General features: G+C 38.3%; 2 protein-coding genes across 3 annotated transcripts; one reads left to right on the top strand and one right to left on the bottom strand.

Annotated features, from left to right (window-relative positions):
• Positions 1-566: 566 nt before the first annotated feature.
• Positions 567-10,387, top strand: dus1l (dihydrouridine synthase 1-like (S. cerevisiae)). The gene is made up of 14 exons (XM_053514079.1): positions 567-636; positions 2,146-2,385; positions 2,690-2,798; positions 3,749-3,799; positions 3,884-3,996; positions 4,096-4,178; positions 4,301-4,404; positions 4,502-4,649; positions 5,901-5,997; positions 6,206-6,291; positions 8,240-8,391; positions 8,558-8,595; positions 9,376-9,451; positions 9,605-10,387. The coding sequence occupies exons 2-14, from the start codon at positions 2,149-2,151 to the stop codon at positions 9,673-9,675; spliced, it is 1,365 nt and encodes a 454-aa protein (XP_053370054.1). The 5' UTR covers positions 567-636; positions 2,146-2,148; the 3' UTR covers positions 9,676-10,387.
• A 1,330-nt stretch (positions 10,388-11,717) lies between these two features.
• On the bottom strand, positions 11,718-24,320 carry gps1 (G protein pathway suppressor 1). Of its 2 annotated transcripts, none has more exons than XM_053515462.1 (14): positions 24,218-24,320; positions 18,705-18,797; positions 17,618-17,814; positions 16,624-16,788; positions 16,343-16,478; positions 16,125-16,202; positions 15,965-16,025; positions 14,586-14,671; positions 14,337-14,431; positions 14,075-14,180; positions 13,897-13,977; positions 12,732-12,869; positions 12,265-12,399; positions 11,718-11,955 (listed from the first exon to the last, which is right to left on the bottom strand). In XM_053515462.1, exons 1-14 carry the CDS (start codon positions 24,248-24,250, stop codon positions 11,881-11,883), a joined length of 1,479 nt encoding a protein of 492 aa, XP_053371437.1. In that variant the 5' UTR covers positions 24,251-24,320; the 3' UTR covers positions 11,718-11,880. The 2 variants fall into 2 exon arrangements, with proteins under 2 accessions (XP_053371437.1, XP_053371438.1); XM_053515463.1 differs by having other exon boundaries at positions 11,720-11,955; positions 17,633-17,814.
• Positions 24,321-24,957: the final 637 nt, after the last annotated feature.

Here is a 24,957-nt window from a genome sequence, read left to right as displayed (position 1 = left end):
TCAAAAAAGCATTAAGCATATCCAAATGTAAAATTTCAGACCTCACTATTTTTAGAGACTAACTTAAACTTAACTTAAACTTCTGATTTTTAACCTAAAAATTCTGACTTAGTATATCATAATGTAATTCTTTTTAATTATTTATTTTATGAATCATCTTAAACTGAATTATTAAGTGAAATACACCCTTCTATTATCAAAATTAATCAATATTACAGCAAATTCTGACTCATTACATCACAGTTCTAATTGTTTAATTAAAATTTTGATTTATAACATCAAAATTTCGATTGCTATCTCAGGATCTGACCTAGATGGGACAGCGGATAAAAATCACAGTAGTTTAGTATACATTGGAATATTACTGTTTTTTCACGTGTTTGTTAAATATACAGATATTCAAACATACGCTACTAAATATACACATTATATATATATATATATATATATATATATATATATATATATATATATATATATATATATATACATAAAATAACAGGTAAAATGTAAAGCTTTAGGGATTGAGTTTGTACTGAGTTTTGCCTCCCGGAACACTTTAGCTGTAGCCGCTGTTGCCACACGGACTCATTTTCGCGCAACAAACCGCCGAGAGCGCAGCGCCGAGTCTGAGCTGTAAGTCTCAGTTTATTTTCATTCCACAACTTTGTGCTTCACCACATGACATATAATATATAAAATATATAATATAATACATCCCGCGTTAATCGACTCATCGTGTTAAGATGATTAAAGTCCGGGAAATATATTAAACTCGCCGCGATTCTGGTTTATTTCCGGTCACGTGTGACAGCGTTGTTTACTAGGACTGTTATTATTTAATTATCTAATGACGTGTGAGGATTAAAGGACTGTAACAGATTCACTACAGATAGGAATAACATGTTTAATAGTTCACTAATAAATAAAGTAGGAGTGTGTGTGTGTGAGAGAGAGAGGGAGTCTCTGTGTGTGTGAGGGAGTGTGTATAAGGGTGTGTGTGTGAGGGAGTGTGTGTGTGTGTGTGTGTGTGTGAGGGAGTCTGTGTGTGTGTGTGTGTGTGTGTGTGTGAGGGAGTCTGTGTGTGTGTGTGTGTGTGTGTGTGAGGGAGTGTGTGTGTGTGTGTGTGTGTGTGAGGGAGTGTGTGTGTGTGTGAGGGAGTCTGTGTGTGTGTGTGTGTGTGAGGGAGTGTGTGTGTGTGTGTGTGTGTGAGGGAGTGTGTGTGTGTGTGTGTGTGAGGGAGTGTGTGTGTGAGGGAGTGTGTGTGTGTGTGTGAGGGAGTGTGTGTGTGTGTGTGAGGGAGTGTGTGTGTGTGTGTGAGGGAGTGTGTGTGTGTGAGGGAGTGTGTGTGTGTGTGTGTGTGTGAGGGAGTCTGTGTGTGTGTGAGGGAGTCTGTGTGTGTGTGTGAGGGAGTCTGTGTGTGTGTGTGAGGGAGTCTGTGTGTGTGTGTGTGAGGGAGTCTGCGTGTGTGTGTGTGAGGGAGTCTGCGTGTGTGTGTGTGTGAGGGAGGGAGTCTGTGTGTGTGTGTGTGTGAGGGAGGGAGGGAGTGTGTGTGTGTGTGTGAGGGAGGGAGTGTGTGTGTGTGTGTGTGTGTGTGTGAGGGAGTGTGTGTGTGTGTGTGTGTGTGAGGGAGTGTGTGTGTGTGTGTGAGGGAGTGTGTGTGTGTGTGTGTGTGAGGGAGGGAGTGTGTGTGTGTGTGTGTGTGTGTGTGAGGGAGGGAGGGAGTGTGTGTGTGTGTGTGAGGGAGGGAGGGAGTGTGTGTGTGTGTGTGTGTGTGTGTGTGAGGGAGTGTGTGTGTGTGTGTGTGTGTGAGGGAGTCTGTGTGTGTGTGTGTGTAAAAGGGAGTCTGTGTGTGTGGCAATGTGTGTGAATCTGTGTGTGTTGTGGCTCAGTGTGTTAAAGTAAGTCTCAGTTAGTTATCAGAAGGTCGGTGGTTCGAGCCCCAGCTCTGCCAGGTCGTCACTGTTGTTGTATGATGTCTGACCCCTGCACTCTGACCCCTGCACTCTGACCCCTGCACTCTGACCTCTGCACTCATTAACAAAGGCTGAGATACTGAATGTGAAGAATAAAGAATTTCACTGTGCAGTAATCTATATGTAAAGAATAAAGGCTGAACGTAATTATAATTATTCATTGCTGCAGGCGATGGAGAAGCTGCAGGGTTTCGAGTTCTGGAGGAAGACTCTTCGCGCTGCACGCTTCGTCCTCGCGCCCATGGTGGAGCAGAGCGAGCTCGCGTGGAGGCTGCTGAGCCGCAGGCACGGGGCGGAGCTCTGCTACACCCCCATGCTGCACGCGCAGGTGTTTGTACGCGACCCCAACTACCGGCGAGAGAATCTGTACAGCGAAGTGAGTCCAGAAGACCGGCCTCTCATCACACAGGTGAGCTCTGACGCCCCTGTCTCACCTTCAGGGGGGAAGTTCTCTCACTCTATTCAGGGGAAAAGGTCCCTGTTGTAGGCCATGCTGCAGAGTGTTAACTTTGTGTCATTAACAAAACACACCATTTCATCATTTAGACCTCTCGTCATGTGACAATAACTGTAGCGTTAACATTCAGATCATTCTAATAATTATTAACCATATAGATATCGAATGATTTGAAGTAATAACTTTAAAACAGAGCTGAGCTTGACTTTCTGACTGCACCATACCATCAATGTTTCTGTGTCATTTGTCTCCACAGTTCTGTGCAAACGACCCAGAGGTGTTTGTCCAAGCAGCACTTTTAGCTCAGGACTACTGCGATGCCATCGACCTCAATTTAGGATGCCCTCAGATGATCGCTAAACGGGGTATTGTTGCTTTTTATTTTAAGATCATGGTGTGGCGGAGCCCAGAGGTAAACTTTCAGAGAAAACTGTTACTGATATATACATTTTTTACTTTTTCTATATTTGTTTTATCCGTTATTTTAAACATTCCACTTAGTAAAGTATCTCACAAACTATAGAATGTCACAGTATCGAAATAAACTACCATATTTCACTTTGTACAGCATTGTATGTTACACACAGTGTAAGTAAAGGATCCCACACTGGAAAATATCTCCTGCAGTAAATTACCATACAGTGTAAAGTGTCTCATAAGAAGTATCTCAGTATCTCGCACAGTAAATGATCAAATGGTGTAAAGTATCTCAGGAAAAAAATCGAAATTTGTAAAGTTTCTTACAAAAATGATTTCACTTTGTAAATTATCTCACACATTAAATTATCCCACAGTGTAAAGTGTCTCACAAAGGTATCTTGCCCTGTAAACTCACACAGTAAATTATCCCACAGTGTAAATATCTCGCATAGTAAATTATCTCATGGTGTAAAGTAGCTCGCAAAAAATGTCTCACACGTTAAATGATCCCGCAATGTAAAGTATCTCAAGAAAAGTACCCCACTTTGTGAAATATCTCACATAGGACATTATCCCACAGCAAAGTGTCTCAAATAAAGTGTCCTGGACTGTAAAACGTCAGTACGCCACCCTATAAAGTATCTCACTGTATGTGTTGAATCATGCTCTGTAAAGCGTTCCCTTTCATACAGTATTTTGCTCTATAAAGTGTCTGTCCCCGGACAGTATGTCACTCGGGAAATGATCTCTCAGAACAGTACCCTGCATGGTAAAAGTATCTCGCTCAGTCTGTAAATGATCTCACACTGTGCAGTATTCAGCTCTGCATTGTAACAGAACATCATATACAACAATATATATATATATATATATATTCTTTTTCCTTCTGTGAAAGGACACTATGGTGTATTCCTGCAGGACGAGTGGGACCTGCTGGAGAGGATGAGTATGTCCCTCTTCACATACAGACAATGCTAAAAAATATTATGATATGAAATGGATATTTATTTATTATAATTCTTTGTTACAGTTAAATTGGCTAATGAGAAGCTCTCCGTGCCGGTCACGTGCAAAATCCGGGTTTTCCCAGAGGTCGAGAAAACGGTCAAATATGCCAAAATGCTTGAAAAAGCAGGTTGCCAGGTATTAACCTCTGATTACACTGATTTATGATTATTGAAACTGTGCATCAGTGGATTTAGGTGCAGATTTCAGTCTGTTTTTTTTCCGGTTTTCTGTCAGTTGCTCACCGTTCACGGCAGAACCAAAGACCAGAAAGGAGCTCTGACCGGAGTGGCGAGCTGGGAGCATATTAAAGCTGTGAGGTGAGACTTTCCAGTTCAATTCCAGTTTTCCTTCCTAAACAGGAAAGAACGGCATTTTTATGTTTTCAAAATCATCACCTGTATGTGTATTTTCTAAAAAAAAAAAAAAAAACATTTATTAGAGAAGCTGTAAACATCCCAGTTTTTGCTAACGGAAACATCCAGCACCTGAGTGACGTGCAGCGCTGCATGGAGGAAACAGGAGTACAGGGCATCATGAGTGCAGGTAGTAGATCAGAGAGAAACGATTATTATGCAAAAGATGGAGGTATCTACTTATTTAGCTCCATTAATAAACCATTTATGTTTTTGCGCATGGACAGAGGGGAACCTGCACAACCCGGCGCTGTTTGAGGGCCGTAACCCACCCGTGTGGGAGATGGTGGAGGAATACCTGGAGGTGGTGAAGGAACACACGCCCGGCTCGCTATCACACGTCCGAGCTCATCTTTTTAAGCTCTGGCATCACACGTATGTCGCATACCAGCGTAATCTCATCCCGAAAAGTTCTCACAGTGTCCGGTTTCTCAGAGTGTAAAGTACAGTGTCAAGTATCTCAAAGTGTAAAGTGCAGAATCACTCAATATGAAGTGTCTCACAGTGTGAAGTACAGTATCTCACACTGTCTAGTACCTGACAGTGTACGGTATCTTGCACTCTTACCTCAAAGTGTAAACTCCAGTATCTCACACAGTCCGGTATCTCCATGTAAAGTACAGTATTTTGTTTAGTAAAATTTCTCACAGTGTAAAGTACAGTATCTCACACTGTAAGTATCTCAAAGTGTAAAGTCCAGTGTCACTCTCAATAAAGCGTCTCAGAGTGTAAAGTATAGTATCTCACACTGTACCTAACACTTTGATACTTGACCGTGTGAGACTCTGTATTTTACACTGAGAGACAGTTCTTGGTGAGAGACATATTATGGTACAATTTGAGATACTTGTGCGAGTGCGAGACACTGTATTTTACACTTTTTAAGACTTGACAAAGATCCAGTGTTAGTGTAACTTCTGTGTCAATCACTATAAAGTGTCTCATTGTAAGGTATAGTATCGCACACTGTCAAGTATCTCATTGTAAAGTAGTATATTGTTTAGTAAAATGTCTCGCATTCTAAAACATGGTATCCAGTGTTACTATAGTCTCCTAGTGTATAGTATCTCACACTGTACTTTACACTTTGATACTTGACAGTGTGAGACTATACCTTACACTTTCTGATACTTAACAAAGATAACATCTCAGTATAACATACTATGTCTCTCACTATCAAGTGTCTCACAGTGTAAAGTACAGTATCTCAGGGTAAAGTATATTGTTTAGTAAAAGTACAGTATCTCACTTATCTCAAAGTGTAAAGTACAGTGCGACTCACTATAGAGTCGCCAAGTGTAATGTACTGTACAGTATTTCACACTGTCGAGTATTTCGGTGTAACGTACAGTATATTGTTTAGAAAAAAGTCTCACATTCTAAAGTACACTATCTCGTAGTGTAAAGTCCAATATCTCACATTGTCGGGTATCTTACAGTGTACAGTATCTCAATCTGTAAAGTGTCTTGCCCTGCACTCTGACGTATCGCACACTGTAAAGTACATTATCTCATGCTAGTACAGTGTTAAGAGTACAGCTCTCCTTTTGTTATACTTGCATTGCAGAGTATTTCACTTTGTAAAGTATCTCATGATCTCATGCTCATCTTTGGACATTTCATCAGGCTGCAGATCCATCAGGACCTGAGGGAAGATTTGGCTAAAGCAAAAAACTTGGCAGGAATCGAGGAGGTGAACAGACAGCTGAAGCAGCGCTGCCAGGTACACACTCAAGAATCTCAACATCACTGCACTGTGTCCATGTAAACTGCCTGTTTACTTTGGTAAATCATTAAAGCATAAAATATTTTATATTCATGGTACAAAAAAAAGAAAACTGATATTTTATGGCTAACTCATTAATAAATGCCTGTGCGGTTTTTATACGTAGCACATTTTACATGTCCAGAGTCTGTGTTGGTTTGTACAGGAGGAGATGGGTAAGGACGAATCGGAGCGACATCACACCGGACTGCCTTTTCCTCACTGGATCTGTCAGCCGTACGTCAGACCACCGTGAGTCAGTCTTTATGATAGAGAGCCCGTTGCATTAAGTTTGATATTTGTTATTTGTAATAATATTAATAGACAGTTATAGTCGCTGCCCGAATTGAAATGGCGCTGCCTATATCTAAAGTCAAAAATGTATTTAATTCTGTACAGCCGTCCTTAAACGTAATCAGAACACATCATCACACAACATGAGATTTCATACCATCGCATATCATTTTCACACTATCGTAAGTCAGGGACTGTTTGTAATAATATTATTGTTATTATTGTTAGCTCGTAGTAATGGCTTCAACATTTAATGGATGACCAAGTAGGGCCTCCAGACAAAATAAATCAATAAATAAATGACTGAATCTAACTATGTAACAGCAAATATAAAAACACAAAGCAGTGAATTTAACATTGTAATAATGTCAATACATCTATTTATTTCCTAAATGATAATATTTGTATTAATTTAACTTTAATTTAAAATTAATTTACTTATTCATTTAAAAAAATAGCTTTTTGTATTTCCTTTTTCCATGTAAAAAAAAATTAGGGTCTAAACTTTTTTTTCATTAGATAATGTTAATTTTTACCATTTATAGTCACCGTCATGTAATTTTACTAACTTTTAAATTTTACTAATTATTAATGGTTGGTAGATATTTTACTAGATTTACTTATTTTGTTTAAACAAGAGGTGAGTTCAAGTCAAACCGGGACATTTGATTGTTCAGAATAACAGACATTTGATTGTTCAGAATAACAGAACACAGTTCTAAGAGTAAAAAATCTCTCTGTATATAATCCCCTGATACACTAATGCACTTATATCTGTGCCCTTTTTTTTTTTCCAGACATGAAGCAGGCAGTAGTGATGCACTGGGATAAGTGTAGCAGTATATAGAGAAATTAAGGCTATTACCCTGTTCAGTCAAAAGTACCGGTTTGACTTAAACCCCACGAATTTCGAAACATAATTTTAGCAGCCTAGTATTAAATACAATACAATTTGAGACAAAATTTTTGTTTATCACCACAGATATTATGCAACATAGCCAGTATTGCTGATTTTCCTGAATTGTTTCATTAAGTTCAAGTTGGCTTTATTGTCACTTCAACTATATACAGTTAGTACACAGTGAAGCGAAACAACGTTCCTCCAGGACCAAGGTGCTACATGCAACATAAACTTACAACATAAATTAACAGAGAAGCTAAACTAGCTAGCTAGGAGGCCTAGTTAGCTGGCTAGCAGAGACAAGACAGATATTCCTAACAAATTACAACATAAATTACCAAAAAAAAAAAAAAAACTAACTAAAAGACTATCTACAGGTTTTTTTTTTCCTTTTTTCCCAGACAACAACATAAAGTGCACGTGCAAATGTGCAAAACGAGCAACAACAAAGTGACAGTGCGACAACAACGACATATCAGAACATAAAACATAAAACAAAATTATATTAATAATTAATTATAATAATTATAGACATTATTAGATAAAAAGATAGATGTACTTTATCGATTCTTTTATTGCATTATTATTGCGTTACCGCAGCGGATTACAGAAACTGTAGTACGGGGGAAAAAAGAAAGGGGAGGGGGCTGAATGTAATTATAACTATAAATTAATACAGTATTGCAGATTCTATATAGAAAAAACAGGGTGCTGGATCAGTCTGTTACAGAGTGAACTCCATCACTGCCTCTGTATGGGATCATGTAGTGGGTAGGATGGATTTTCCACGATTGACAGGAGTTTGTTTAGTGATCTGTTGTCTTTGTGTCTTCAACCTGTTAAGTTTGTGTCCGATTATGTGTTCAAATTATACGAACCAGTGACTTGGTGACAAATGGTGCAGGTGGAAAATCATTAGTGATGTCCGATAAGAAGTGAAGGCAGGAGTTACCATCTCTGGATATTCGACAGCATCTTCACTCACGATGCAAACCGTGTCCGCAGGCCGAAAGACCCAAGCATGGAGAACGGCGTGAAGACGGCGAGCGGGAAAAGGGCGCTTGAGGACAGCGACAGCTCCAACGATTTGCTCTCCAAGAACAAGCAGAAGAAGAAAGTCAGGAACCCGCAGAAGAACTTCTGCCCTGAGCTCAAACGTAGGACGATGATGAATTGTTAAATTTTTGCTATATTTCTGTATATAGTTTTTATGCCATTGATTGTGTTTCAAGATTCGTTTTTATTAATTCTGTGAATCTTATGGATAAAAAAAGTCATCCAGCTGACTAAAGATTAATCTTTTTTTTTCTTTTTTCCCTACAGCAAAGTACATCAAATGTGAGCAATGTGGGAATCCAAAAGTAAGTCATCATTTTCTCCACAGTATTTACACCGTCATATAGATAACATGCTGATGAATTTTACATGATGAGTTAAAATAATGAAAAAAAAAAAAAGTTGTAATCAACGATGAGCGGGCCCAAGCATCCTGCGGCTTTTGGTCGCCAATGGTCTCATGCATTTAAAAGGGACATACAAATACCATTATGACATCATTTTAGAAAAGGGGGAATTTTATGTCTAGACCTCCAAAAAGCTTCAGATGCTGAATTTTTTTTATTTTATTATTATAGTATTTTAGGGCCTTTCGGCATAGATTTAAGGCTTCGTCATGGCTGATCGGTTTGAGATACCAAAAATCCCTCCGCAATTTTGCATCTTTAATGTCTTGAGATCACATAGGCCAGGTTTGGTGGCGATCTTATACATCTCCCAGGAGGAGTATATCAAAATCTATTGGGTGCATTTTGCAAACCACTTAAAATAACTGACTTCTTGTTGAGTTGACGTAGAATGTGAAAATGGTTTAGCTCAATGCGCTCTAAATGTGTACCGGGTTTCGTGTGCATGCATATAAGTGTGTATGAGCTATGTAGCAAAATCTCATGTGAGGGCCAACCTGTCTGATGAATTTCAAGAGGTTTTGAGCATGTTAAGACCTCTAAAAAAACGAATGGTGGGGGGAAAAAAGATCCTTCACACACGATGTCATAGTGCTTGGGCCCTTAAAATGATGGTTAAGAGACTAAGAAAGGATTTATAGACAGTATTTAGATCTGTATCGTTTCTCTGTCCCACAGGGAAATAAGTGCGTCTTTAACCTGTGTCGCGGCTGCTGTAAGAAGAAAGCCTATAAAGAAGTTGCAGATTGTCCAGGTGAGTTTAATGATTAACAATAATAAAGTGGACTTATGTGAGTTTTAATAAAAAAATGTAATCAATGTGTACTGGCTTATTACACATTCAGTTGTTTTAAATAAATTTCTTAAGCATTTCAAATTAGAGCATCTTTTTCCCCCTTCACTGCAGGTCACGGCTTGAGGTTCAAGACGAAGGCGCAGAAGCTAGCTGTCCAAATTGAGACTCCGGTCTCGTCCTAAATCTCTGCCTCTCGAGTCTTCCGGCTCGGACTTTGTATCTGTGGAGTAAACTCATGCTGTGAGCGCAACAAAAACAAGTGCATCTTCCTCACATATATGCATTGAAACCCGAAATTGCTGCTAAGGACTTAACTACTTTAGACAGGAAGATGTACTTAACATAAAAGAAAAAAACAGATTAAAATTTATATCGAGCAGAGACTAGATTTTGTACGTAGGGTTTTCATGGCGCTGCAACATAATTTTAGCTAAGCCCCACCCTGCTAACAGTTAACAATGAACTGTAGACCTCAGGACCTCAGTTTTACACTTTAATACTCGGCTGTTAAATGCAACAGACCGAATACAGGGATTGTTTCTGCAGACTTTAGCTGTTTTTAATTAATTTATTTATATCATACGTTTTAGCCAAAACCGGTACCAATACAGCTATGGCTAATATTTTCACACGTTAAAAGCAGCACCGGAGTCAAATTTCAGTTTCTGCTGATTACCGTTGCACCGGTGACATGGAGAGAATGTTGGCTCGTTTGGGAAATCAGGATGTCACGTCAGTGATCCGAACACAGCTCGAAACGCTAGAGGTACAACAAACTGTTTCGTTTAGTGTGTTTTTTTTCCTTGAGTATCATTTGTGACATTTTTCACTGCTTTGTGTTTTTATCATTGAGGTTTTTACAAAGAATAAAACTTTTAAAATTCTTTTATCTAACATTCTGCTCTGTTTTGTCTTAATGTCTGGCATCGCAGCAACCTCATTTCCCCATCTTGTCTGCTCCAAGCACTCAGCAGCAGCGTACTGATCATCTGCACCAGTTTCTCACTGGCACATCCCTTACGTTAAATTAATTTTTAAATGCGTGAACAATTGAGGTTATTGTGTGGCTTAAACAAACAAAAACATTCCTTTGAAACTGCCCAGGTCCAGAGACTGGACTGAAAATAAAAGTCAAAAGTCCTGTAAGAAGCCTGGAAAGCTACCCCCGAAAAATATAACATTAAAATAAGAAATTCTGGCAAAATGTGAAGACATGAGGACTGGCCCAATACGACTTAACGCCATGCCATCTACAGCTATATTCATGGCAAGAGTCAATTTTTATTATTCGATATTAAAACTAGATAAGATGTTTAAGATTATTTTTTTCTAAGAATTTTAAAACCAAATTTGGATTCACTTGTTTGAAAAATTATCAACACGAGTAAAAGATGGACAAAAGGGTTTTACATGAACACTGGAGAATTTTCTCTAGATAGTAAAAATGTGTGCGTAGCTTTTAAGTGTTGGCTCAACACTTTTGCATGGAACTATACATTAGGTTTTAGGCTTTTAAGTATAGATTCGCTGATTCATCATGCAAAGATGGGTTCAATTCAATAGGTTTGATTTTGTTCTACACAAGATAATTTTTTTTATCTAATCTCTGCTTACAGAATCCGCCTCATATTACAGAGTCGAGTTAAATCTCATCTATACATATAATAAAACTGTAAAGTTGGCATGTCTGTACATTCAAGATATTTGTGAAACAAAATAATTTGGGGGAAACGACAAGATGAGTAATAGAACACAACATTGTTTTGGGACTTTTTTTTTTGGTTCGTTTGTGCTTGCATCACGTAGAAAGAAAAAAAAATGAAGGAATTTTAATGCGGTTTTCACAGGTGTATTTGGCCGAGCCTTTGTTTTATCAGGAAGAGAAGACATGCTAAATTGAAATTTAAATAGAAAACACCTGTATGTCTTTATATATTATCTAGACCTTGAAAAAAATCATTCTCAATTCAACCGATGGCGCAGTAGATTTTTTAAAGTGCTTGTGTGTGCAATTGAAATCTACTTATTAAACAGAATCTCACACCTTCGTTCTGCGCACTTCAGGTAAAAATTTTAATTAATTCCAAAAGTTAACAGATGGCACTGTACATTTTTTTTAAAGAATGCACTCAAGTGTGATCAAATTCCACGCGAATTAAGTCCCAGGCACATCTAAATCTACTCAGAGAGGGGAAAAATAAATAAATAAATAAATAAATGTCAGAAACCATCTTTTTCAATGTATATTTATTTTAAAAGCATGTTTTGTGATGAGGTTTCTCTTTTGTGGATGTGTGTGTATGTGTGTGTGGAAAACAGAACTGAACTCTAGGATGAGGGTCTACGATGGTTCTGTGGGCCCCCGTGCGCTCCTCCGTGACGGGCGTTCACATGTTGGTGCTCATTCGTGTTTGGCTGTTGGCGGGTGTCAGTTCCCCTTGGCTGCCTTCTCTTGGTGGAGACTGCAAGAGACAATACAGACACAGCAGGGATTAGTTGTGTGTCGATAAGTCGTTATGTGATTACTGTGATGTTCAGCACAAACTGTATTGTTTTTAGTGACATTCCATCCTTCATGAAATTTTCTCCCATTTTAAAAAAAAAAAAAAAGTTCACCCTATTGACAAACTTGAATCCTGATTCTACTGTGATCTGCAGTCTGAAACATGGTCTTGTAAAGAGAGTACTGGGACAATGTCTTGGCTTTAGTATATTATTATGCTTATAACAGAGAGAGAAAGAGAGACAAATGAAAACAGGATGGGAGTTACCTTAACATGAATCTGGTTACGTAGTACTGCTGCTCGCAGGATCATGGCTTTGGTTCGTCTCTGAAACTCCTTCCCCATCTGCAGCGATTTCTCGAACGTAGTGCTCCTCTGATCCACGTCACGTGCATACAGAATCTACAGGTCCATAACACACATATAGAACTTAGTATAGTGCAAAGAGTGTGTAATCCCTTTAAATTGTCATATTAATTACACAGTCATCTCAATTAACTAAAGGTTTTTAGACTCTAAAATCCTTGTTGTTGTTTTTTTTTGATCGGGGTTTTGAGTACAAAAACATTTATGGGACATCAGACAACCTGCGTCTTACGGTTGTTTAGCAATTTACTAGAAACCAATCAGAATTACGGGGAAAAAAAGCACAAATTTGTTCCGTCTATTGCCTGACAGCAGAACGGTATAACTGACGAGTGGGCGCGCATGCATGTATGTGAGAGAATATGTGCCTTGCTGTGAGAGTCGATACGAGCGTTGATCAGCCCCTCCAGGATCAGCTGAGTGAGTTCGTCTTCCAGCGCCGCCACTGTGGTGTTAAACGCCAACGCCATCTTATTCATATCTGCGGACACGTACGGACTGAAGTACTGCACGGTGAGGGAGAAAAACAAACACACACACACACACGTACGTCAGAACTACAGGGTTGTTTTCCACAAAAATATATATGTATATTAAAGAAAAAAAATAAAATAATTCATAAATAAGAATTGATATATAAGCATATATATAACATGCCATTTTATTATCTGATATGTTTTTATTGACGTTATAGTTTTGTTTACAGTTTCAGTATGTAAACAGGGCTCATTTCTCCCAAATAAAGCTCTCTCACTTGTCAATTCTTGCTGTGATAAATGTAAAAAAAAAAAAAGAATAGAGAAGCATCTCTTATTCATATGCATTGGACATGCCCTGATTTAGAAAAATTCTGAAGGAATGTCTTTCAAACCCTGTCTCACATACTAAACCGCAATCTTGACCCAGGCCCCCTGATTGCTGATTTTTGGCATTACTAGAGAGAGAGATAAGCATCTAACTCCAGCTAAACGTCGGTTATTGTCCTTTGCGTCCATCCTGGCCCGACATTCTCTTTTATTTAAGTGGAAAGATGCCAACTCACCCACTCACTCCCAGTGGCTCAGGGATATTATGTCCTATTTGTCCCTGAAGAAGATTTATTACTCAATCCGTGATTCAGGCTTGAAATTTAAACAGCTGTTAAGGGTACTTCCTTCACTTTATTTATTTTTTAAATATAAATGTATAGTTTAAACACCTTCTTATCTGTTTTTTTATTTTTTTTGCACACAAAACCTAGACTTCCAGCTTCATGTTTTTGTTTCTTTCTTTTCGCCTTGGAGTTAGGGATGGGTAGGGGTTTATAAATACAGATTGTACAAGTGTGCCTTGAAACGCACACTACATGTTTGTTTTATGTCTCTTTAAAACCAATAAAAACATTGTTTCTCTAAATTATTCTTTGATACCCGAATTGTTGGGAGTATTAATAGGTAATTTAATGGTAAATTTCTACTACACTATTGAGAATTCAGACTAGGTATGATCGATGCTATACATACACTTAAAAAAAAAAAAAAAAAAGTTTTTTACCTGTATGAGGGCTCTGTTCCTGATCTGTGTGTACAGTGTTCGTACATGTGGGGCCAGATACATATCTAGGAGAAGATTATCCTAAAACACAAAGCACAGTCAATCAGCACAGCACATTTAGCAAACAGCCTTGTAATCTCAATGTGATGTACACTTCTTCGTAACCAGGAACACTTACCTTCATTTCGTCCAGCATCTTCAGACAGGACGCGTACTTCGACTCATAAAACTTGAAGATAATATCACGCACTTGGGGTTCCAACTCTAAAAATAACTTAAAGGAGCTAAAAAACAAACCAAAAATAAAAGATGCGACATCAATAACTGTGTACTGTTAAACAAAAGTAACAGAGATGCTTAATCTTCTAGCAATTAAACAACAAAGAAAAAGCTCAGAAAAAAATAATTATCATTAATAAAGCTCAAACATTTCTCTGTACCTGCTAGAGATGACGTTACGCTGCAGCTCCTGCCGATCAAACGTCGCCAGAGCGCAAAGTCCTCCATAAACTGCTACGTTACTAGGGGAAAGAAGCTGCAAGAGCAAAGGGAGGGGAAAAAAAAAAATAATGAAAAAAATGAACTGCACTGAAATCTCATTCACATTTTGATGGAACAACAGATCCTGGGAAATTCTACTAGTTAAGCACAAACATCACATCAATGTGATTAAAAGAAAGGAGACAGACCTCGGGGAAGTCGCAGTGGTCGAAAGAGGCCTGCAGGAAGCACTTGGCAGCAGGTTTGTATTTTCTCGAGGCAAGTTCTGCCAATCCTGTAGCAAGAAAGAAATGTTTACAACAAAAACCGTCGAGTGTCAGATTTCTCTTTTTAAAATTCCCGTCAGCTCCAGTAAAGGAGGCAGGGTATCTTGTGTTAGTCAGTCCTGGACAAGGACACACAGTGTCTGCTATATTATTCCTAGAGATAAATCTGACCAGTCAGACCTAAAGAAGTTGGCATGGGTTTTGGGGTGATTAGTCTAAAATAAGGAGGTGTGGCTTCTACAATAGTAGTAAGTAAGGAGGCGTAGTCCCCTGAGCCATCAGTTCTAGGGGGGGAGCCACGAACTGTGCGCCTTCTAAAAAGGGGAATATGGTCTCTGTGGGCAACAGTCCCAAAGAAGGCAGCATGGCATCTCTGCCAGTCACTGAAAGAAGCAAGCATGTTCTCTGTAACAGTTAGTTTTACGAGGCCCCTCTGTCTATCAGTCTTGGAAAAGTAGAACAATCTTTGTAAAAGGTGTGAATGCCAGCCCCAGTTATGTAGGCATTCTTTTCAACAATAACCCATAAAACTATTTTAAATAAATCCAGGCCATGTCCACACGTAACATGGCATCCCTAATCAACAGGGGGCCCAATCAGAAGCCTAGACAAAACATTACCGGTTGCGCTTTATAAAAAATGGTCAGGTCTCAATCGCCGTCGCTGTCTTTGGAGTTTTATATGTAGCAGCAGTGAGCTTTGTAGTACACCTCTGTTTCGTTAACATAAATGTGTGAGTAACTGCGCATGTATGTACACGCGAGTAAAAAGTCCAGTAAGCAACATTAACACGGTCACTAGTTTACTGTACACAAGTCCACCATTGCACAAAATATCCCCATAAACAAAGCTGACATCAAATCAAGAACACTAGCGCACAAATGATGACATCATCGGCACACAAGGTGACGTAACAATAACCCAAATATCTCTGTTTCCCCCGTACACACAAAACACCACTGAAAACTGAGTTTTCACTTCCAACGGAGTTTTCCAAAAGCAGTAAGGACAAAAACTGTGTTTGCATGTGGATAAAATTTAAAACCGCAGATAAAAACATCCCTTTTTTAACAATACCCAGATACGTGTCGACATGGCCTTACTAAATCATCACATGCACAAAACACCTCCAAAAAGCTTTATCAGGGCACTGAACTGTTATATGCTTTACATTTTTCATATCTTGGATGTAAACAACTTTCAAAGTATATTTAATCGACTGACGCTGTTAATTATCCGTCCTTTAATCACATCATACTGCCATATGATCGAATGAAATAAACATGGAGAAAACACTGTACCTGCAGCACATTTTAGTTTGGTGAGAACAGCTTGGTTTTGACTATCTCTCTCCCCTCGTTGCTGTGAAAAAAAAAAGCAACAAATAAACAAAACATTTTACACCTTCTCCTCGCACATTATCCTTCTATTATTTACAACATCTGTGCAGCTTTAACCAACCTCTGCTATCTCTGGAGTGGATTCAGCCTTGCTGACGTAGCTAAGTACATGAGACCAGTTTTGGAGGTAAACGCTAACCTGTATGGAAAAAGTCATGAATCGAGAAAACAGATCCATTGAACATCTATAATCTCGATATGGGGGTTTAAATATTAGGCGGTTTATATTCCTAATGCAAAATAAATGCCTGGAGAGGTCGCTAACAGATCTTGGCTCACCTTGATTACGTTAAGACACATGTTGATGACGTGCTTGGCGCTCGTGCAGTAGTCTCGGGCTCGGGAGTAACACTTCAGGGCATTGCTGAGATCGCCGCAGTCCAGGTAATGATCTCCAAGATCATCGTGACCCCTCCTAAAGACACCACAGAATATATTTAATGAGCATCACGTGTCAAGTGTCAACTCTCTTCTGGCATCAAAAATTTTGATATCAAAAAGTTCAGAACAATTGCACATGAAAATTTAAGAGGGATGTGAGGGGAGACAGATAAAAGTACCTGATGCTTTCTTTGATTGAGTTTCCCTTGTAGTTCTTTAAATCGGTGTCGAGTTTCTCCAGTTTTAGCAGGGCTTTTTTCCGAGTCGATTCGGCCCAGGCTGTGTCGAGGGGTGGAGGCTCCACTGCTCCTTCAGGAACGGCGTCTGGCACTCCCTGCATTTCCCTGAGGACAATAAACACTGTTTGTATTTACAAATAACTAGACTATGTACAAGGCTCATTTTCTAAACATCAAACTTTTAGACCTGCATGCACTTTGTTAAAAGCACCAGTTTAATTTGACTGCATCAGTATATAATATCAATAATATGTGGCGTGGTTTGACATGTAGAATTTATAGCACAATACACTGATGTTTTCCTGACACATGATTAAGTCATATACAGGTAGTCCCTGACTTATGGACGAGTTCTGTTCATAAGTCGGAATTGTTCTTAAGTCTGACAAAGGGAGACTTAAACGCCATTGACATGAATATACAATGTAAAGCATTGTATAGCAATGTAGCATCCACTTGACTAAATATCTGTCCATCATAACCGCACCTAAGGAGATTAATCTCACACGTCAAATGTAACAGTGTTGTCTCTGCGCCCTTAATCGCGAGGGGAATTCTGGACGCCTTTTAATCTCAGCTGTTTTCCACTGTATTGGACTGTAAACGAAATTAGGATTATTCACCATCAGGATGGCTTTACAGGACAGCTGTTTTCTATCATCTAATCACCCCCCGCCTCCCAAACATACACATACATACAATATACCGGACGTTAGACAATTTATACATTCACTTAAACACAAAATATTGTATACAATTGTAAATATTGGTATCTGGTGCACTGCAGTGTTTATTTCCTTCTGCACACTACACGTGAGCTACTTCTGTGATTGAACCGCGGTCCGTTTGTATCTGCGGAAATTCGTAACATAAACGTTCGTAAGTCGGGGACTACCTGTATTTATAGAATAGAGAGAAATTATAGAGGATTTACAGGAGCTGCTCTTGCCTTGTGGCTTCAGTAAGCTTGCGGTGGATCTCTTCGTAAACATCAACGTTAAATGTTCTTTGGACAAAAGACAAGGCCATCTTCAGAGCTTCCACACGTAACTGGGGGCAGTGATCGGCGATAAACTGCAGCCGCTCGATCCTCATCAGCCCACTGTAGCTGGACGCGTACTGCTCCAGATCCTGTAAGAAGGAATGACTAAATGAATATGGATGCATAAAACAGCAAACACATACTGGCAAAGTGGAAAAAGTAAGACAGTTTATTCCCTGTATTGCTGTAATTCCAGCAACACACATCCTTAAGCAAGTTCATTATGGATCAGAAAGGCTTGGAAATTCTGTAATCAACCAGATTTTAGTGTTTACCTGCAACTGTTTTCCTAAACATCATTATTAATGCATCAATGTGCGATTATGGATGTGTTCTGAGCTCTGACGAGGAGGGCACCTGTTTCTAATTAAAAGCGTGCAATATTGATACCTTGAGAAAACAAGAATTTCTATGCTTTTAGCCTTTGAGGAGAAGAAAGGAGAGCAAAAAAATATTAGCTAAGTAAACAGGAAATGTGGCAATTGTGGAAAACCAAGTGGATGGTGGATTTAAAGTGCTTCTGTAGTTATGCACAGTGAACTAAAAACACCCTACACAAATAAACCTGCATTTTCTATAAAACTTGCTGCTTTCTAATTATTAGTGTTCGATCTGACACTTTGTTGCAAACCTGTTTGATCTTTCCTCCTATACAAAATCTTCCTCTTACAGTAGATTTTGACAGAATTGCCTTAAAAATAATAAATCCATAACTTGCATAAACATCTTTGAATTCACATGAATTAAGTTGAACAGAACAATATATATACAAATAATTTAACATTTATGATAAAAAAAAAAAAAACGTTAATCCGTGTTTCATAAACGTCCAGAATTAAACTTAAAAACGAGTCATAAAATGACAATAATAAAATAATTACAGGAAAATGCTTTGACCAATCAAGCAGCAGTACACATTACGATCAACCTTTATTTTTTACGTGAAAAAATATACTTTTCAGGTGCACTCAAAACGTACCAGGGTGGGATTTTCCACAACGTAATTGGTGTCGGGGGCATTCTGTTGGTCTTCTTGAGGGTCGGCATCGATCTGCATGGGCTCCACCGACCCCTGCACAAGGACAAGACAGGACTGTGGTTAGAATGATGCACTGTGAACTGAAAGAATGATGAAAGAGAAAGGAGAGACAGAAAAGAGAGTGCAAATAACACACAGAAAAGCAAACATACTGTTTAAAATTTATTATTCTAACAGAATATACAACTGAATGATTTAATGAACCACAGCCATTGATGACTAAAAAAAGTCCAGATGTCCATTTCCTATAACTAGACAAACAGCAGTGGTATTACATGAAACAGACCCATGACGCGTTCTCTAGATTCACAAACGACAGATGTAATTTAAGTGTACCATCATAGTACAAAATAGATATACGGCATTAGGTTTTGCGCATCAGTACTGAGCATATATTTGCAAGTGTGCCATTTATGTTTTTGGCAACTCAAAGTCTTTTAAAATTTATATTTACGTACGCAAAATAACTCCCTTAAACTTTCTCCTGTGCTGGCTATAATTTGGGTTGCCAGATGAGACTGACTAAATCCACCCTAGCGAATGCTATAAACCAACCCACTCTAATAATAATAAAATAAAGTCAAACAATAGGCTAAGTAATAGAACTCACGATGCAGCGCTTACATATGCACATACTGTGTTTTACTAAAATGTGCATTATTTCTTATTACCCATCTAAAACAAATTTTCCAGGCCAAGTTTTCGAGGCTTTACATTAGACATTGTGTCTCTCCATCAGTACAGTTGAAGACGCATCAACCTGTTTTGACAAACGAAACCAACGTGGATGTACAAAAACATGCAGTTCCTCAAACGTCCACTACCCTCCAAAATTCACGTTTACAGTGTGGTATAAAAAAATAAAAATAAAAAATAAAAGGTTTTGGTCCCCATAGTTAGATTTATGACGACTGTACAGGAGTGATTTTTTTTGTATGTAAACACACTAGTTAAAATTATATTAAGCCATAAAGTTATGCACAATTAGAAGCATGGCAGATTTGATACACAGCAGCATTGCCGTGGTCATCATTGTAGCTAACTATAATCGTAGGACATGGGACAACATTTAGGGTATGGATAATAAAGCTCAATCAGATGTATTAGCACATAAATTAACATTAGCCGCCATAGCTTCTAGACTAAGCTCTTTCTGAGCTCTTCCCACATTCTGGCTTCAAAACGGTACTAAAAAAAAAAAAAAAAAACCTACGGATGATGTCATAGAATGTTTGTCTAGTTCTTTTTGTACAGTCTACAGTCCAGCTGAGTCTTATGCAGCGCCATGACCGAGCTGTCAACAAAGTGAAATGCAAAAGATATTTCACCTTAAGTACAGTAAAATGTATAAAGTACAACAGCAGTGGAAATAATAGCACTTCTGTTTGACGTTATTTGTGTGCAATAAATACACCTTCATTCTCTCCCTTCTAGTTAAAACATTGGAATTGCAAATTTGTTTTTTTTACGAATTACTTACGAAAAATCTAAGTAATGAATAAAAAAAAAGCCTGCATGCATTGGAAAAGTTAAATAAAAGCACTTATTATGCTCCGTTTATTTTTATTTTACTTCAAACTGTGTTTTCATTTAATGCAAAGGAAAGTAAAAATACAACTACCTCCCTTTTTGCCTACTCTAGTACCTAGTACTTGAATACTCACTTTACCCTTTGTCTACTGTCTATATGTAAGTACAGCACACAATCATATCTACACATCTGCCTTTGTGTTACTGTCCTTATTGCTACTGGATGTCTAGAATTCCCTTCACCATTAATAAAGTATTAATTGATCTATTTATCCACAAAAAAAAGAAAAAAAAAAAGATTGACTCAAAAAGCATGACAATCTTTTGTGATCCATTGCTCCTCTTACAAACATCCTTCACCGGTCTCCATAACAGACACTGCAATTTGGTAAGTTCTTTTAATGCACTATTCCTGCTAAAAGGTTTGAACCTCCTTTCAGACGCTTAGGATGTTCTACTCAACACTGAGTCCAGCACATGACCACCAACAGTAAACAAACTATCACTTCTACACCTTAATGACATATTCACTTATTATTCAAGAACATTGACTATAAAGCATATGCGATTTTCTGCCGTCTCTAATACTGCGACACTTTATACTGGTGAGAGAATTTTACTTGACCAATTTGTATCGCAGTATTTTGGTTTAATACAAGCTCCACTTACTCTTGCACACACATACATACATTTATTAATAACGTAATTTAAATGTAAGCCTAATGGACAAATGATGACCATCATCAAAGACTTTCTACATACTGTATTTACTAGCAGGTTAATGATTCAAGGCATCATATATCCAAGTTGTACATGGTCCTGATCCATGACCATACCTTTAAGTGACTGGATTGTAAAATAATCTCACCCAGGACTGAGTAAATGCTTGATTTTCAACAGAACATTGTTTAACATCAAGTAAAAAAAATCTGGTGTGTGTTACCTCCATGACTAGCAAGCATACTAAGAAGCAGGAGCTGAACATGTGCTTTCCAAAGAGAAGGCTGTGGAGCATGACCAAGAGAAAGCAAGGGTTGGAGAAGCAAGACAAGACAACATGACTGATGACACAATAAACATTCTTATTCATGTATCGAGCATGTCTCTGATCTCATACAACATTTGAAAGTGGCTCAAGTCGTAAATAAAAATGTCACATTAAGGCTGCGCTGAACGCAATAAAAGTTAGATTCATATATACACTAGCTGTCGACTTTTTAAGTAGAGCTGTACATCTAGCCATTAGGGTCGTTACTTACCAATCAACCGTGTGCTAGGAATGAAATTCAATCCAGTAGGGTTTACATAAAACATCAGAAAGAAGGAAGAAAGTGTGATTTGTGGGACTTTGATCGGAAGAAGAATAAGAGGTCGAGTTCATCAAGGGAAAAGTTCAAGACGCCAGGAAAGGTACAGGAAAAACAGTCTTCATTACTGTGGTAACTAGAAAACCATCTTAGCATGCACAGAAAATCAAACCTTAAGACTATAACAGCAAAAGACCACATTACGATCAACCAAGAACAGAAACTTGAGATCATCATGAGCACTGACTCGCCCAAACTGGTCTGTTAAGGATTTTCTCAGTCCTCAAACATTTAGAACTTTTTCACATTAGCGAGCGTGTCAGAGGAGGACGCAGAACTATCAATGCTTCTGTCCTGACCCTGAACTCTGAGCTGCAAAAAGCAAAGCAGTCACGACTGTTTGTGTGTTACAGAGAAATGACCTGGTAATCACAAATTGCAATACACGGCCTCGGCACATCATGCAACATTACATATTCTAAAGGAGGAATCATGTATTTCGAAGTGCGAAGCAAAACAAGTGTTTTGTGACATCATTCATAAGAGAGAAATATGGCTTTAAACACTGCATGTTTACTTCATAAACGCTTATCGTTATTCGGAGTGTAGAGGGGGCAAAACAACACAGGAAACAGAGTTTATAACTGAAAAGCATCACGAGAGAGAGAAGACAATCAATGCACATTGTTTTCAAGGATACAATTCAACATACTTTTCTAAAGTCACAATTTTTTATACTTTAACGACAATATGCTACTTGTATCATGATCCAAAATCCTGCACAATTACTGGTCACTTTATATTAGGTACATTTAGCTACATCTTCCTTTATAACTAAAGTAAAAAGGCACTGAGCAAACGGTTATATTTGGATGCAGCAGTGACACAAACATGGTACACACTTGCCCAGTTTCTAAACTGTCCTTTTACCAAAGTCATTTTCACTGTTGTTCTGCTGCTCAGACAATCTGAACAAGTCAATTCTTTACCACTGAAATGACCTGCAGAGCATCCCACATGTTTATAACAATAAATCATGTTAAAGGCATACACGTTTAATATTGAAAGGCCAGCACACACTCGGCTTAGTTTTACATTGACAATTAAAACATTCCTTCTCACAATCACTACCAGATTGCTCATCAGGGACAAACTTTTATTATTATGTTTTTATATATTTAGAATTTAAAAACCCACGGTTAAAAGCATTCTGGAATATAACTCAAAGAAAGGGTTGAAGAAGAAAAATAACCACACTGGTTCAAGTCACCAGGAAAGATACAGAAAAAAAACAAAACATACAAGTCATAATTAAAGAACTGTGTCTGCTGGAAACTGCAATCTTAACCTCTAACCTTCACAGCCATAGTTAATACAGAAGGAAGGCACACGAGAGCGTTACTCTTGACAGCCTCCCCCCCAAAAAAAATATCAATAACACTGAGCATAGCGCGAAGGTTAAGTTCCTCATTCTCTTGTGATTAAGACTGTAAACAAACAAGCGCACCCGAGTACGGAGACCAAAATAATGTGACTCCAGGCCAGCAGGGTAGCTTAAAAACCCCTTCAGTAACCCTGTGCCCAAGACAGCTTCATATGCCTGTTCTTGGTTGACAGAAGAACCTGACATGGTTCTGAGCTGTTGTAACCTATTCGCATCACAGTCTAATATGCTATGCATTTACAGATGCTCTGAAATGGCTCACAACATTCGTAAAAAGTGCATACTTAAAGTGTTAAATTCTTCTCACCAACAAGATGTGCAAGTCAGTGTGCAGCTTACAGTATCACTTTTCACATTGTTCTTTGCAAACTCCAGAGTCAAAACTTCTAGAGAGAAAAAAAAATCCTTTTTTGGATGAAAAAAGGTTGGATGAAATGTGTTGCTTGAAATGACTGGCTGATGAGACATCTGCATGAATGGGCAGGTGTATCTTATAAAGTAGGTGTTGATTTTATACATTAGACAGATAATTAAAATCCTGCACTGATCATTGAATGTACACAGGATCATTTTGATAACCTTAGAGATATCCATAAAATTAGTACAGAAATGCATTATTTTAGAAGACTTGGCTATCTAATTAAAGTCAACTGATTTAAAAGACATCTTCTTATATATGTGCACTACATACATACTAATCATTCTTCCTTTATAATGCACCATAAACACTACAGAGAATCTCAGCTTTAACAGTCATCAGTCAGTTAGCAAAGCCGTTGGCCAACTAGCACCTGACTTCAATGAACTGCAAATTAGCGCAGCTAACACTGCTGTAACCTTATAAACAACTCGACGAATAACTAAAAACGTGCTGCTGTCCGCATTTATGACTAAAAATTACATACAAAATGTTAGCATGCAGCGCTACAGAGCACGCTCATGCTAAGAGCTCGCGCCCATATGCGGCCCGCACCGGGCAGGATTAGCGGTTAGCATGACGACCAAAGCTAATGCTAGCAACAACAACAAAAAAACAAGACTCCAACCGGAACGAGTTAAAATGATATTATCGTGGACACGATATATGTTTACACTTCTTTACATTCACGATTCGGGAGTCTGTTTCATAAATGACTCAGTTTTTATAAAAAAAATGGTCGAAAGAGTTTTACCTGAAAGTTAAAGACCTGCACGGGCAGAGGCATCTCCTCCTGCTTCTCTGCACAAACCAGCCGCGATCAGACACAAACACATCCGGGGCATTAGCGTGCGCGTAACCAGGAGTCCTGCGTGGTGACGTCAGAGAAGCGAGTGTAGACATGTTTTTAAGGCGTGTGCTGCAAAACACTCGTGTTTACGTTTGTTTGATTTGCGCGATTGCTCCTTCTCTTCGTCTGCTTTTACTGCAAAAATTCCAAATGAAAGAACAATAAAGTGGAAATATATATTAAAAAAATATATAAAAAATATATATTATTTGTAGATTTTTTCCCCGAATAACGTAAATGAAACTGTAAAATAAATAACAATGCAGTGTAATAAAATAAAAATAAAAAACAGTGACAGTGGTTTATATATATATATATATATATATATATTTTTTTTTTTAATAAATTACCTTTACAGCTTTTTTATTATTTCATACCGACACTGTGACTGCACCCTTTATCATGCTGCACTGTATGTGCATACTGACTAACATGGCTGATTGACATTAACTATTTGACTAACTGGTTGACTTGAATTGATTAAATGACTCAATACCTTAATGACTCATTGGTTGACTGATTATTTAATTGACCAACCGATAAGGTAATTAAAGTTGGTAACCGTCCCCAGTGGCCTCCTAAGGTAGGGATTATGGGTGTAAGTCCCATCTGGGGTGGGCCCATAACCCAGCGGTTGATGGATC

This window comes from Clarias gariepinus, chromosome 16 (genome assembly GCF_024256425.1).
Source record: "Clarias gariepinus isolate MV-2021 ecotype Netherlands chromosome 16, CGAR_prim_01v2, whole genome shotgun sequence".
Taxonomy (NCBI): domain Eukaryota; kingdom Metazoa; phylum Chordata; class Actinopteri; order Siluriformes; family Clariidae; genus Clarias; species Clarias gariepinus.
Note: the sequence above shows the minus strand (reverse complement) of the source record. Positions and strands in the feature narration are given on the sequence as shown.

Coding starts and splice junctions, on each gene's coding strand:
- dus1l (XM_053514079.1), top strand. CDS start 2,149: ATGGAGAAGCTGCAGGGTTTCGAGTTCTGGAGGAAGACTCTTCGCGCT. Junction 5,998..6,205: donor AGCTGAAGCAGCGCTGCCAG/GTACACACTCAA, acceptor TGGTTTGTACAG/GAGGAGATGGGTAAGGACGA. Junction 6,292..8,239: donor CAGCCGTACGTCAGACCACC/GTGAGTCAGTCT, acceptor CCGTGTCCGCAG/GCCGAAAGACCCAAGCATGG.
- gps1 (XM_053515462.1), bottom strand. CDS start 24,250: ATGCCTCTGCCCGTGCAGGTCTTTAACTTTCAG. Junction 16,203..16,342: donor TGTGTCTTAACGTAATCAAG/GTGAGCCAAGAT, acceptor TTTTCCATACAG/GTTAGCGTTTACCTCCAAAA. Junction 11,956..12,264: donor GTAACCAGATTCATGTTAAG/GTAACTCCCATC, acceptor TGTCTCTTGCAG/TCTCCACCAAGAGAAGGCAG.